The sequence below is a fragment of the Perissodus microlepis genome, chromosome 20 (genome assembly GCF_051167445.1).
Source record: "Perissodus microlepis isolate ML-2025 ecotype Zambia chromosome 20, ASM5116744v1, whole genome shotgun sequence".
Lineage (NCBI taxonomy): Eukaryota > Metazoa > Chordata > Actinopteri > Cichliformes > Cichlidae > Perissodus > Perissodus microlepis.
This window is the reverse complement of record NC_140480.1, coordinates 55,951-70,648: the sequence shown is the minus strand read 5'-3', so window position 1 is coordinate 70,648 and position 14,698 is coordinate 55,951. Positions and strand designations below refer to the sequence as shown.

At 37.5% G+C, this 14,698-nt stretch overlaps 2 protein-coding genes across 2 annotated transcripts; both read left to right on the top strand.

Annotated features, from left to right (window-relative positions):
• The first annotated feature begins 221 nt into the window (after nt 1-221).
• Nucleotides 222-4,516, top strand: LOC146363659 (kelch repeat and BTB domain-containing protein 12-like). The gene is made up of 9 exons (XM_084917449.1): nt 222-840; nt 1,252-1,433; nt 1,534-1,666; nt 1,915-2,148; nt 2,262-2,620; nt 2,706-2,979; nt 3,480-3,627; nt 3,714-3,911; nt 3,992-4,516. Exons 1-9 carry the CDS (start codon nt 670-672, stop codon nt 4,138-4,140), a joined length of 1,848 nt encoding a protein of 615 aa, XP_084773575.1. The 5' UTR covers nt 222-669; the 3' UTR covers nt 4,141-4,516.
• A 959-nt stretch (nt 4,517-5,475) lies between these two features.
• Nucleotides 5,476-14,681, top strand: LOC146363658 (bone morphogenetic protein receptor type-2-like). The gene is made up of 11 exons (XM_084917283.1): nt 5,476-5,584; nt 5,805-6,014; nt 6,254-6,412; nt 6,883-6,984; nt 8,601-8,707; nt 8,812-9,033; nt 9,917-10,031; nt 10,294-10,451; nt 10,637-10,790; nt 11,932-12,068; nt 12,150-14,681. The coding sequence occupies exons 1-11, from the start codon at nt 5,548-5,550 to the stop codon at nt 12,264-12,266; spliced, it is 1,518 nt and encodes a 505-aa protein (XP_084773409.1). The 5' UTR covers nt 5,476-5,547; the 3' UTR covers nt 12,267-14,681.
• The last annotated feature ends 17 nt before the right edge of the window (nt 14,682-14,698 follow it).

Below are 14,698 nucleotides of genomic sequence, written 5' to 3'. Positions count from 1 at the left end.
ATGTGTGCGTGTCTGTGGGCTGTTTATGTGTAGCTCACGCACACAGAGTGTGGTTATCAGCTGCAGGGGTGGAACCACAGGTCAACATGTAGTAGAACGTAATCTACAAACAGGTCAATGCTATTTAGCTTTATGAAGTATATTAAATGTCGCATTAGTTAAGGCAGACTCTTTAACATGATTGGTGTACATGTCAACGTAATTTATAAAAACAAAAGAAAGATGTGCTCATTTGAACCGCTGTTCACACTTAAAAGCATGATCAGAGTTCACACTGCTCATGTGTTCATAATATAATGGCCATTGTGACTGGCATGAGTTAGCTCACTCATGCAAAGCACTCCCGGCTGAGCTAATGAATACACTTGGTACTCATTAGCTCAACATGAATAAACAAAAAGTGGAACTAAATATGCTCTGCGCATGGATCAGACCTACGGAGGAAAAGTGCATAGTCATTCAGTCTCACGTGGGAGAAAACTTTGCATGCAGTACTTACTGACAACAGCGAAGCTGCGACAGTGAAGAGCAGGTAGATGCAGTTGAAACTGCATACAAGTGTGCATAGACCAAACTTTCACAGATGTTCACTGATTTTGTTTATTGATTTATTTAATTGTAATTACTGATGCATTTTCCACAACTCCCCTCTCTTCAAAACAAGAGTCCATGGATGCTGAGGTGCTGCACTCTGCTCAAGCAGAGCATGGCTCACTTTTGCTAAGGCAGCTAGAGAGGATGAGAACAGCTAAGGAGCTCACTGACGTGGTGCTGCTAGCTGAAGGGATCCCCTTCCATTGCCACAAGGTGGTGCTGTCTGCATTCAGTCCTTACTTCCAGGTAAAATAGTCAGGAACAATAAACCGTATGCTTGAAGGAAAATGAAGAACATTATTTAAATTATTTGCAATGCAATTATTTTTATTTTCCTGTAAAATACCTGAAGATATGCAATACTCAAAAGTACTTATGCACTACATAAAATTACTTCCACATTACTTATAATTATAAACATAATACTAAAATCTACTTACAGTATAATTATTTCTTTGTTTCCGGTAATTTCAAATAAAATACATTGGAAATCATGTTGTATTGCAGGGGAATTAAGCCGTTCGTTGCAGGCCATATTATAAAGTGTTACCATATTTTTTATTATTTTTTTCTGAACTGCTCCAAGCAAATGCATTAATGATACGCAAGGCTGTAGTTGTATCATTTCTTACTGTTCTGGTGAATCATTGTGTCCAGGCCATGTTTACATGTGGTCTGAAGGAGACGCACGGAGGAGAAATACCACTCAGAGACACTTCTGCACAAAGCTTAAGGCTGCTGCTGGACTACATGTACTGTGGCGAGCTCCCACTAACAAACAACAACATCCAGGGAGTGGCCGTTGCTGCCTTTCTGCTACATGTAGACGGAGCCTTCAGGTGGGGTGAAACTGACAGAGGGGTACTTGGTAAAGGTGTCACCTGTTAAAGTGCAAGTTTTATGCTTAAGAAGTACTCTCCTTGTTTTTACTGAGGTAAGGTTGTGCCAGAGTCACATGGAGGCCTGTATGGACCCGTCAAACTGTGTTGGTCTGTACCACTGGGCCAGGAACTTGGGAGCAACTAGCCTCGCTGACTGTGCCTTGCGATATCTTTGTCAACACTTTTCACAGGTAGGGTTTAAGTATTAACAATGTGAAATAATCCCTCAGTCATAGTCTTTAAAAATTATTCATGAACCTACGATTAATGAAGTTAGGCCTGCCCTAAATTATCAGAAGAATCAAAGTTCAGTGAAGCTTTTGAACACTGAGGAAATCTCTGAATATCTTTTGTTCATTTTGCGATGTTGTTCTTATTTTATCTTATTTTATTTTATCTTCATTACTTATACTGTCTTTCTTTATCTTTGTTTAACTAGGTTTGTGAAGAAGAAGAAGTGCTAGAGCTGAATGCTCAAAGTCTTGGGGAACTGCTTGGCTTAGATGACCTTAACGTATCACAGGAGGAGGTTGTTTTGGAGCTGGTGCTGCGCTGGGTGGAAAAGTACAGGGGTGACTCAGAAAGGGAAGCCCAGGCTGTGGAGTTGCTCAGGCATGTCCGACTGGAGCTTGTGGATCCTGGATTTCTCCGTAAAGCAAGGAGGAGAAACCCGGTATGAAGAGATTGGAATGAGGTCCAAATATAATAAGGAGCAAGACTCCCTATTTATATTTGTCCTGAGATAAGTATATAGATATATCATTCTTATACTTATGATTCTCTCAGGTGCTTCTGCGGGATACTGAGTGCTTTGGGATGATTGATGCTGTTCTCCAGACGTCAGGTCTCTGCGAGGCCGCAGCTCCTCCTCGCCGAGCTCTTCGCTATGGCATGGAGACAACAGATTTGCTCCTCTGTTTGGGTGGTGTGAATAAGGAGGGCGTCCCTGCGCGGCGTGGAGGACTTGCTGACCTCAGTTTTTGCTTCGACCCCCATGTTAGGAAGACTTACTACATCCCCTCTCCCCTGAGGGGCTGCAGCATAGTGGGACAGATCACAGCAGGCGCAGTGAGCCGAGAAAACATCATAGTGGTGGCCGTAGAAGCAGAAGACCAACATCGAACGAAGGGGGTTGATATCTACAGGTTTTAATCCCTTTGCATATCAGAAATCTTTTTATCAATAGGCACCACACTGAATTAACAAATGAACTACTTGTTTATCTTCCAGGTATGACAGTTCAGAGGAGAACAGCTGGGTGAAGTTGTGCTCAGCAGCTTACAGGGACATGTATGCTTTAGGGCTCATAGGAGATGCCCTCTATTTAATCGGTGGTCAGATGAAAGTGCGTAATCACTACGTCATCACAGACAGCATGGAGAGATGGTCGCTGAAGAGAGGAGGCAGCTGGCTCAGCTTTGCTCCTCTGCCTCTTCCATTAGCCTGTCACTGTGTTGTGACACTGAAGGAGCATCTTTATGTGCTGGGGGGGTGGACACCACAGGTACCCAGACACACCATCTTAACCCTTTAATGCCTGAGCCATGAAATAATTGCCCCAAAAATTCATCTTTTTAAACTGAGTGTTTATGGAACCTTCTTACAAAATAAAAGAAAAAAATGTATTTGTATATGTGAGTTTGAATTTTTATCATACTTGTTGTGTCTGGCCTTTTTTTAAATTTTTTTTACATGGTATCAGTTAAAAATGTAATGCACAATTTATTTAGGTTTTTCACGGGGGAAAAAAATCATACTGAAGTTGTGGAAGTCTCAAAAATTTACAAAAACTTGCCATATAAAATCCACAAACTGGTTGTTTTTCCCCTGAACATTAACATCAGTATTGTACTTTTATTTAAAATCATTTTCGTTTTTTAAAAACAATTCCCACACGATAGAGATGGTGAAATAGTTACTGAAATATTTCTGCTTCTCATTTGTCCAATATGTCCTCATCTTTTTCTTCATCTCTCTGCCTAAATCTCTCTTCCTGCCTTTCAGGATCACCCTGACGACGAGCCTGACAAGCTCAGCAATCGTGTGTTTCAGTTTGACCCCGGCAAAGACAGATGGACAGAGTGTGCCAGCATGAAGTACTCCAGGTACCGCTGTGGGTCAGCTGTACTCAATGGAGAGATCTATGTATTAGGTCAGACTACCAAAACACATAACTGTATCTATATTAGTATTGTGAAATTTCTGCACTGGAGCAAGAGTAGATGCATTTGTTTCCAGGTGGTATAGGATGCGATGGAGAGGACCGTGGGCAATCGCGTCGTTGCCTGAGCTCCGTGGAGATCTACAACCCAGATACAGACGCCTGGAAACCAGGACCAACCGTCCCCACATCCCTACTTTCCCTTCGAACGAACGCCTCCAACGTAAGAGTAGTGGATGGAAAGCTCTATCTCTGTGGATACTACAAGGGGGCTGGTCAGTTACTGAATGCCTGTCAAATAATTTTTAAAAGCACTTTTGCATGCTCTCAAATAATTTTTCTCTAATGGCTGCAGGCTGTCATGAGATCATCACCAAGGAACTTTTGGAATTGGACCCTGCAGACAATGTGTGGACAGTTGTGGAAAGACGAGCAGCCATGCACGATAGCTACGACGTCTGTCTGGTGGCTAAGCTTAATCCTCGAGATCTCTTCACACCCTAATCCAGCTCCTCCTGGGCCAGTGTGTGTGGAAAGTAAGCGTCTATATGCTAAACCCGGAAAGCCTCATTCAAAAAAGCTTTATTCACTCTTGGTATTTGGAAAAAAGAATAACCACATTAATTTTCACTATAATTAACTAACAACTTATTTTTTTGCTATATGAGTATCCAAAGTCAAACTTTAGATAATGCAGTTTTATGTTATATGTCAATGGGACATTAGCTGTAATTAAATATATATTGTGTTGTATGATATGTTCAGTCAAAAGTCTGTTTGTTACATGTCCTGTCCAAGCAATAAATTTTACCTGTAAATGTAAGAATAAAAGAAAAATCAACATTCTGTTCTGTGTATTTTCTATATGTGGTATAAACTGTTAAACTAACACGTGCAGCCTTCTTTAAAGTCACAAAATCTTGCCTATACAAAAGTCCCTTCCACCACTTTAACTCTTCTTTCAGTAAAAAGAAGGATGGCAAGAAAAAAAACTAATTTTATATTTAACAAGCTATTCATTTTGCTCTTCAGTCAAACTACAGAAACCACAGAAGCCTCACACTGACTGCTACTTGTTTTTTGTTGTTGTTTTTTTCTCTGTGTTGTCAAACATCACTTGGACTGAAAGGATGTCAGCAGAAGAACTTGGTGACCTCTTAGTGAGAAAACATTTTAAATATATTTTTCTCTCCTTTTTTTTTTTTTGGATAACTGCATGTTGAAATGATATAATAATAAAATGAAATAATAAAGTCACGTGAAAAAGATGGAGGATTCAGGTGTGTGTTAACGCAATGCCACAATCTTACCAGGAATGGACGTCCAAGTAGATTTGACCCAAGGTCAGACTGTGCAATGCTCATTAACTACAAAAATCCCAAAAGTTACATCTCAGACTCTCCATGCTTCAATCAACATGGTAGAACAATGAACACCAATGAACACATCTGTATACCAAAGTATTCTAGGGTCAGATCTGAAGACAGTGGGTCATACAATCGGAAATTCCCAAGCATTCACACAATACCTGGTCTTTCATGCACTTTTTTAAACGAATAATAGTGATATAGTCAGTCTAAAAAAACCTCTACATTGCCCTTAAAAAAACAACATTTCAATTCATTACGATGAATGCAGATTTCACTGTAGTATTTGATACAGCAATCGTGACTTGAGATAACCTAGCGCATACTTCCAGAATTCTTTGAAATTGCCATTTTGTGAGACCTTGATGATGATAGATGATGCCGATAGTCTGGGAGGCTAAATTTAATCATGTTTTAGACAAGTGTCCTCGCACAAGGATACAAGAGCAGGTGTGGGCTGGTGGGAGGTGCGCTTGCAAGCATGAGAAACTAATCTCACATTCTCAGGACAGTCATTCAACTTCGCCTCTCAGGGTGAATAAACATGCTAGTAGAAAGGTGGTGGCTGATTTTGGCCTTGGGTGAGTATTTTTAAAATCATCTGCCAATCTGCTGTGTTGTTTGTGCCTTTTTCTGTGTCTGATTTTGATTAATGATGGCTGCTAATAGTTACAGGTTGTGTTGCTTGTGTTGTAAAAGGACTGTTGACTAGGCTAATTTAGACTCCTATGTTATTAATCACCGTTGTCATCTTACATTATACGTCCGACTTTCTTTTTATTCTTTTTTTTTTATTCCCAGAATGTATTATGTGCATCTACAGCAAGCCCTTACAGCAGAAGAGAAGGTGTTTTTTCCAAATAACAGAAAGTACAAAGCACAACTACAGGCAGAATAAGAAATACACTGCTGCGGGCAGTGTGAGCGGGTCAGTGCAAGTTTGTGAGACCACGGACTGTTGCGTGGGCTACTACCGGATCATTAATGGCACACCAAAAGCTGACGTTCTTGGTAAGAAGCCCGAATGTCTGGGCAAGTACGTGGAGTGTATACCGGGCGATTGAAAACAACAACAACAACAACAACAACAACACATTTTTAGCACATTAGCAAAAAAAAAATCTAATGATTGATAAGCTAGTTTAAAGAAAGCCCCAGCACCAATTGTAACAGCTGAAATGTGACACGTGCTGTGAAGTATAATGAAGTATGTAATATTGTTTGTCGTGCTCCTGATTTTTCGATTGCAGCTTGTGACAGAATTGAAAAGTCATGCCCAGATGAAACCTGCAAGGCACAAACACGCATCAACAATCAATTCTTGACGTGCATGTGCAACACAGACCTCTGCAATGGCAACATTACTTTGGGAAAAGAACAGACTTCACACCCCTACTCTTATTTTTCAGGTATGGTATTAATAAGGTTATATAACCGTGAATTACTAAATAAATGTGTAATTTAAGAATAATATATCATAATACAATTAGAAGCATTTAAAAAGCCTAAAACACTTCATGTCCTTCCCGAGGCAACCCCAAAGGAATTTGTGCCCCTCGGGGAATCAAACCAAAGATCTTTTTCTTGTTAGGCTCTTGTTATACTGAATATATATTCAGGTGGTTGACAAATTTAAGGAAAAATCAACATTAAGTGTAACACCCAACACTTGGCGTTGATTTGTCAGTATCTGGAGCTTTCTTGGAGGGAGCAGTTAGCCATCACCATGCCAGCAAAATGGCTCACACACCATTACAGAGATCTCTAGCTCAAATCGTTGTGTTTTTCCTTTAATTCTTCACCCATTCGCATGTGCGATAGATATGATCATTCACTCACAATTCAACTGGCACCTAATCCTTTTTTCTCCCCTTTTTAGTCGTCTTCATGAAAAAGGCTGTGAAACCTCTGGTTGGGATTTTGCTCTTTATGTGTTTCTGGATCGTTGCTGCTCAATGGAGAAGTTGCCTAAAAAAGAAAAGTAAGGTTCTTTTTTCTTCAAAAACATTATTTATGATTTAAATACCACTTGAGTAATTCAGTTTGACCTGACTGACTCCACTGCAAAAAAAAAAAAAAGAAAAGAAAAGAAAAAATAGTGAATCTTCTTTTACACCTTCAAAGTTATGCTTTACCCTCAGATTTCTCAGAGAAGTCCAGCGTGCAGGGCAAAAACACTCAAATTCAGTTTGTTATTTTCCTAAAAATAACAATGTCACTTTTAGTTTTAAAGAAGAATTTTGCAGATTTCTAAAATAATGTGTTCTTGTTGTCTTTCTAAAAAAAAATTCAAAATCACTCTATGTGTCTGTATGTTCATCAATATGAAGAGATGCACCTACCTGTTTATGAAATGCCAGGCCTGCCAAAATGAATTAATTAAATACATCGTTAAATAATGGATTAAATGTGCCAATAATTAATTAATTAAAATTTGAATAAATTAATTAAATACATATTTATGACATTTAATTTAATATAAATGTCATAATTTAATGCTATTTAATGCTATTTAATGCTATTTTAATGCTATAATTTAATTAATTATTCATTTTGGCAGTCTTAATCTCTAGGGTCAGGACTGCCAAAATGAAATAATAAAATTATCATGAAATAATTAAATGTGTCAATAATTAATTAAAATGTGAAATAAATAATTAATAATTAATTAATTAATTAATTAATTAAATATGTCCAAATATGTATTTAATTAATTAATTACATATATATATATATTGATTAATTATTGACACATTTAATTAATTATTCATTTTGGCAGTCTTAATCTCTAGGGTCAGGACTGCCAAAATGAAATAATAAAATTATCATGAAATAATTAAATGTGTCAATAATTAATTAAAATGTGAAATAAATAATTAATAATTAATTAATTAATTAATTAATTAAATATGTCCAAATATGTATTTAATTAATTAATTACATATATATATATATTGATTAATTATTGACACATTTAATTAATTATTTCATGATGTATTTATTTATTATTTAACGGTCTATTTAATTAATTCATTTTGGCAGTCCTGGCATTCCATACCTGAGTTGAGTCATTCTCTGGGATGTGTAACTTGCGTGAATTTCATTAAGGGATAACATCGCATGTGATAAAAGTTGACAACAAGCTGGCCAGCTCAGAGATTGAAGACTGTGTTTCGTTTAAGGTCCATTTTCTGCCTTCAGTTTTACATTTTTAGTGTTTAATATTTGCATTGCATGTTCACATCAATCAACTGTGATGAGATATTAGGTTTACCTGTCTATTTTTAGTATTAATATGGTAATAATGTGTCCATTTGTCTTTTTTAATTCCACAGAAGAATAAAGCTATTGTTTCCACATTTTCTCAACTTAAATTGAGTTCCCATGATGTCTTGGCCTTGAAATGCCTTCATTCTATGTGCTACGCTGACCTTGGTTTTTATCTGTGTTACGGTACTCCCTCTGCTACTCTTCAGTCACATTTCCATGCTCTCAGTAACTAATCAGGAAGCTTTCAAATGAATGGTGGCTTTATTGTACTACCAGATTACTTTCTATGAGTGGCAACTAAATCACTTCTTTACTATAATATTTCAGAGAAGAATCTACAGTCCCCCAGTCATGATTACCACATCCGACCCTCCTGTTCCTGCCAAATGACAAAAACCTCTGAGATCGACATCAGTCATATCGAGCTACAGCAGGTATGCTCTGCTATGAAACAGGTTAATTCCACAGTAGGTAGTGTGCAAATTATCAGCAAGAAATGCATACAGGTTCTGATTCTTTACTTGTTTATGTCCTGCAGATTGTGGGCCGAGGGCATTTTGCAACTGTTTTTCAAGGAACATACCAGGGCTCTGTGGTGGCTGTCAAATTTTTACCTGCAGCCTATGAACATAATTTTAACACAGAAAAGGAGATTTATGAGCTACTGCTGTCAAAGCATACTAGCATTGTGAACTTTCTCGGTGCTGGGAGGAAACCAGATGACAAAAGCTGGTTCATCGTGCTGCAGTTTGCTGAATATGTGAGTGAAAACCTTTGCACGAAGACAACAGCTGCTCAAGGAAAAAACTGCATGGAACAGACCAGAGAAATATTTGTAAATAATAGTAAGAGTCTGTTACAAGTGACAAATAGAATATATAGGTAAAAGAAAAATATTTATTTAAATTATCTAAAGTAACGTGAGTAAATGTTAAAGAAAAATGAATAAATGAACAGGCGCTACAATAAAAATGTAAAATTATATGCCAGGTTAAGCCACTGTGTTTAAAAATATTTATTACACCAGCTGTTCTACCCACATCTCTTATTTAATCACAATGATTTCAGCTCCTTTTTGATCCCATCGGAGACTGAAGGAAACATGTTGCATTAAGTGGCTCATTCATCATTAAAACCATTTCTGATCAGATGTCTAGTCCGAGACAGAATTATCGTAGAGTAAGGCTAATAAAATTATTGCAAACACTAAGTGGAAACCACTGTAAAGATTTTAAGATGGGTATACTGAACAAAACCATTAATAAAGGTTTAATGGGTCAGGGGTCAGGATTGCTGCCTCACAGCAGGGAAGCTTCCGAGTTTGAACTTAGTCTTTCTGTGTGGAGCTCTCACATTCTCATAGTCAGAAGACATTCATGTCATATTAAGCTGTTATTCTAACCTGGACATAGATCGGATAATCCGGTACTGTACGGTTAAACCTTGTAGGACTTCAGTTGATCAGTAAGAGTAGAACAGCTCTACATAAAGTTTAAAACTAATGCTAATGTGTGAAACATAATTGCTTTTCTATATTTATGGTTGAATAGTTTATGTTCGATGGCTTTAAGTCTATAGCGCTTTATGTATTTGAAACCACTGTATGCTTCAAGTACGAATGACTATTATCCCTTTGATTTCAGGGATCTCTTCATTCCTTTTTGTCAAAACAAACCACGAGCTGGATGTTCTCACTGAACCTGTGCCAGTCGCTATCACAGGGACTTTCCTATCTCCACTCTGACCTTCTCAGCCATGGTACTGGCCAGAATAATATTGCAACAAATGCATGTGTGCATGGGTTGTCTGTTTGATGTGGGAAGCATAGAGTGCATGTTTTTAAACTATTATCATCAAGAATAAAGATGAGTTGTTTTTATCCAAACAATGGATCTACTGCAGTGATTCATCTAATGTGGCCACAAATCTTAAATAATGATAAGCTGTTTATGTGAGGCTGTCTTGGTATGTGAGAGTAAGCTACGGGAACAAAATATTGTTTATTGGATTTTTCATACAGATTTGCACAAACCTCCTGTGGCCCACAGAGACCTCAGCAGCTCCAACGTGCTGGTGAAGGCGGATGGTACCTGTGCCCTGTGTGATTTTGGATGCTCCACCATTCTGCGTTCTTGTTCAGAGCCTTACCGCAGGCACAACCAGAATAAAAACACGAAGGTGAGACACAGGTACTACTGTTTATCCACTCAAATCCTCTTATTTAAATAACAAAACAAAAAAACTTGAAGACCTAGACTTGCTGCTGTTTTTTGAAGTAATTAAAATTTCACACTAGAATTACATGAAATCAAAACATCCAATATTATTACTTATTTCTAATAGATAAATTTGTATTTTTGTAGTGTATTCAACTGGGCACGCTGCACTACATGGCTCCTGAGATCCTGGAAGGCTTTGTGAACCTGAACGAAAGCATGTTTCTCATGCAGGGTGATGTTTACGCTTTGGGTCTGCTGCTGTGGGAGATCTGGATGTGCTGCTATGATTTATTTGACGGTTAGTCATTATGAGTAGATGATATGATGTTATGATGTTCAAAAATAAGTCCAAGGCTCTTTAGAGTAGTACAGAAGGCCAAGGTAAAGTTATTCAGAGTACTTAAACGGCTTGTCAAACTGTAAAAAGGTTGCTGTATATTGTGTAGCTGTAAAGTGCAGCTTTATTTGACTAGAAATTAACTTTTTTTTTTTTTTTTTACATGTAAGGTACGTACTACAAGAAAAAGCTTTTGTGTTTCTGTTCATGGAGTGAAACTGTGGAACAGTTTGAATATGGAATTAAAGCAACGTCCAAACAGAAAACAGTTGAAAAAGAGTTATAAAAATATGATCTTCTCGAACTATAAAGAAAGGGAAAATATTGATAATAAGTGAATGTCTCTATTTAAAAAATTTCATGATGTGATATTATAGTATATAGTATATATTATTTCAGAAATCTGTTCACTATTTTTATTACAAATTATATCAGTAAGGAAGCTGACTAAATATTAACTGATAACTTATGGCAAAGGGGTGGGATTAAATAAGTGTGTACTTCTTCCCACTCCCTTTCAACATGTAAATGAATCAGAACGGTAGCAATATTGAAATGTATTGACTTTTGTATAGTATTTTCTCTCTCTCTCTCTTATTTTCTTTACTAAGTGTACCTGTATATTGTTTACACGTTTGAAATAAATTAACAAACAAACAATAATGGTGCAGCAGTGCAAATGATAAATGTCATGTCATACACCTGCAGTGTTTCTGATGTGTTTGGAGTCAAATATGATACTTTTAATGTAGTCTGAATTTAGAAACAAAAAACTGCAGGTCGTTCAGTTTTCTCTGCTTTAAGGCGAGCCTATTATTGTAATGGGTTGTCATTATCAACAGTACAATTGCAGGCTGTTGCTAGAGTGTCCAGCTTTCATTCCTCTCAGAAAAGATCAATTACCACACTGGCTTTTCAGTGGGTGTGTCACTGAAAGGGGAAAACCGATCTGAATCAGAAACTGGTGAATAGTGCGCTCCAGCCGGCCTGGTTTCCCAGTTGCTTGAAATCTGATAGTTAATGCATTGGTTTCTGGGCTGACAAGTCATATTTTCAATTCACTAAGCCTAGAAAAAACTAATAGCACTGCTTCCACCTGCAGGCGGAGCTGCACCACAGCATCTTTTGCCATATGAACTAGAGCTGGGAAGCAATGTAACACTGGAGAGCCTCATGCTGTATGTGTCCTATATGGACAAAAGACCCTGTATACCTGAACACTGGGAACTGCTACCGCAGGTATTCTTGCATAGGGGCTTTGTGGTACCACTTACACCTGTGGTGTCTGTAATGTGTGGACTAAATGTTTATTGTTCTCAGGGAGCTGCGCTGAGGGAGCTCCTGGAAGATTGCTGGGACAGTGATTCAGAAGCCCGACTGACAGCTCACAGTGTTGTGGAAAGAATAACCTCTCTTCAGTCTTCTTACTCTCTGTGACTTCTTTTTCTGTTGTCTTTTCAGGTAGACATGATTTTGTACTGCTTTCCTTCAGAAACCTTTAGTAAAAGAGTCTTCAAAGAATGCCTTAACATTTAGTGGCATTTATAACTTCATTTCATTTATAACTTTATTTCTCCTAATCAGAATGAGAGAGAACCTGCACCTGCATCAGCTGCCATAATGATCTCTTATCTGGCAGTTCTGATATAAAGTGAACTCTGATAGCATTACTCAGCAGGCTCATAGGCATTTCTGTCCCAGTTTACTCAGAGCTATACTGACAAGGAGACTGAATTTGATCTCATTAATACCACTGACGTCTTACTTCAGCAGGAACTGGTTTCACGGTTTCTTTTAAAGCCCACAGGATTTGTGTTCCTGCTATGGAAAGCCCTGTGGTATATATTACAAAAGAGAACCGACCAAGGTAGCAGCCATGCAAGTTCAAAACATCTCAGAAATGCAACAAATATCACCCAAAAAGCAAATGTTTCATACGTATAAACTCAATTTAAATTGAACCTCCCCCTAAACGGTCACTCCTAAAAAAAAAAGAAAAAGAAAAAAGATAAGATCAGAGCGTTTCCTTTGTTTCTTACTAAATATTCCATGATCAACTGTAAGTGGGATTATTGGAAAGTGCAAGTATTTATTTCAGTTTTAAATTTCAGGCTAAATCTAATTTTTAGGTCTTCAAACACAGAAACATGAAATTCATGTTTTATTGACATTTATTCTTCATTAACTTCAGTATCCCAATGATTGAGTGCAATAACTGTTGAATCCCAGGAGACTCCCCCAGTGCATATATCTTACACTGTGTAACTTAGCTGCCTTTAAATTAATGTGCATAATGTTACCTTTTTAATCCCATTTATCACTTATGAAAGAGAGGATGGCAACAGGGACAAACTCCAAGCATACACCGTTTGACTGCTGTGGCTGGGCTTTGAAGGTGATGCAGAATACCAAATATAATATTCATTTAAAAATGTATAATCAAGGAAACTTATGAATTAGAGAATTTTCATTTATTAAATTAATTATAAAGATTATTTTAAAACTGACCACTAGATGTCACTGTTCACTCACATCTATTTGTTTCCAGTGGAAACAATGGATTGTGATCTCATCACAAATCTATTCTTAACACCACAACAAGGAAAAAAGCCAGCATGTTCAACATGTGGCCACATTCTTCAGGCTTACACTTGAAATATATTTATTTAAGCATTTCGTTGTTTAAACTTTTGCATTCAACTGAAATGTTGTTTTCATGCAAAAATGTCACTGATGTTTCAGAGATGCAGGCTCATGCCTCAGCAGCATTTCTTTTGATCTCCAACCTTCAACCACAAATTTAAAACTGTTTCTTTGGCATTGCCTTATTGTATGCTGCATGCACTGAATTCCAGTATGTAACTGTCATTACAAATGTTGCTGTGATTAAGTCACTGTGCTTAAAAATTTGCACAAAGCTCCAAAAATATGACTTTATGTGTCATCAAATTTTAACATCAGTAGAGAAACAAATAAGAAAGAAGTATTTGAACCAGTACAATATGCTTGTGGTGGATAACCCAACGAAGGAGTCAGTCGAGGATGAATAAGTTTAATAATTTCCAAAAATCCACAAAGAACAGTAAACCTCATTTTAACCCCTGCCCTCTTTTAAGCCCACTTTCTGTTAGTGTTCTTTTGATGTTACCAACCACAAAAGCCAGAGACGTCATGTACAGCAGTCTAATGGTCTTGCAGATATTCTGGGTGATTTAGTCATGCACGGAAACATCTACTAGAGAGCTCACAGTTATGCTGGTGTCCTGCCTGATGCGGTTTCATTAGAACTAACAAAAGCGTTTCTTTTAATTAAGCAGCAGAGCCACTGTGGTATTTTAAAATGCTATATCTTCAGTTTCAAACACATTGCTTTCCTCAAAATATCTTGTAGCTGTGAACTCCTCGTCCAGCATACGATAAAGCTCAGTCCTTTCAGCTGAAACTGCTACTGACACTAATGATTATTTGGAATAACTTGTAGTTTCCACTTTTTTAAACTCACCTTGTGTCACATAATCTGGAGTGGGACCTGCTGCTGCTGCTGCTTCACTCTCTCTGGCTGTGTTTTAAATTAAGGGCCACACATTACCTGGTGTTAAGTTCTGCTAGGGAAATTTGGCAGATATAGTGCAGATACTGGTTTAACAACTGCTGACAGCTAAACCATCCTTAACTTGTTAGTTGTACTCTGCACACAACACAGCCACAGAGCATGTATCTCTCACTGTCCTTTGCTTCTGCTGTCTTATTTCATGACGTTTAACCGAGGTTACTTTATCTATAACAGTTTTTTGTTTCTTTGTTTTACTGTTTAAAATGTACGTTTTAAATAAAAGAATAAAATCCCTTTTCTCTGACTGCAAAGTCTC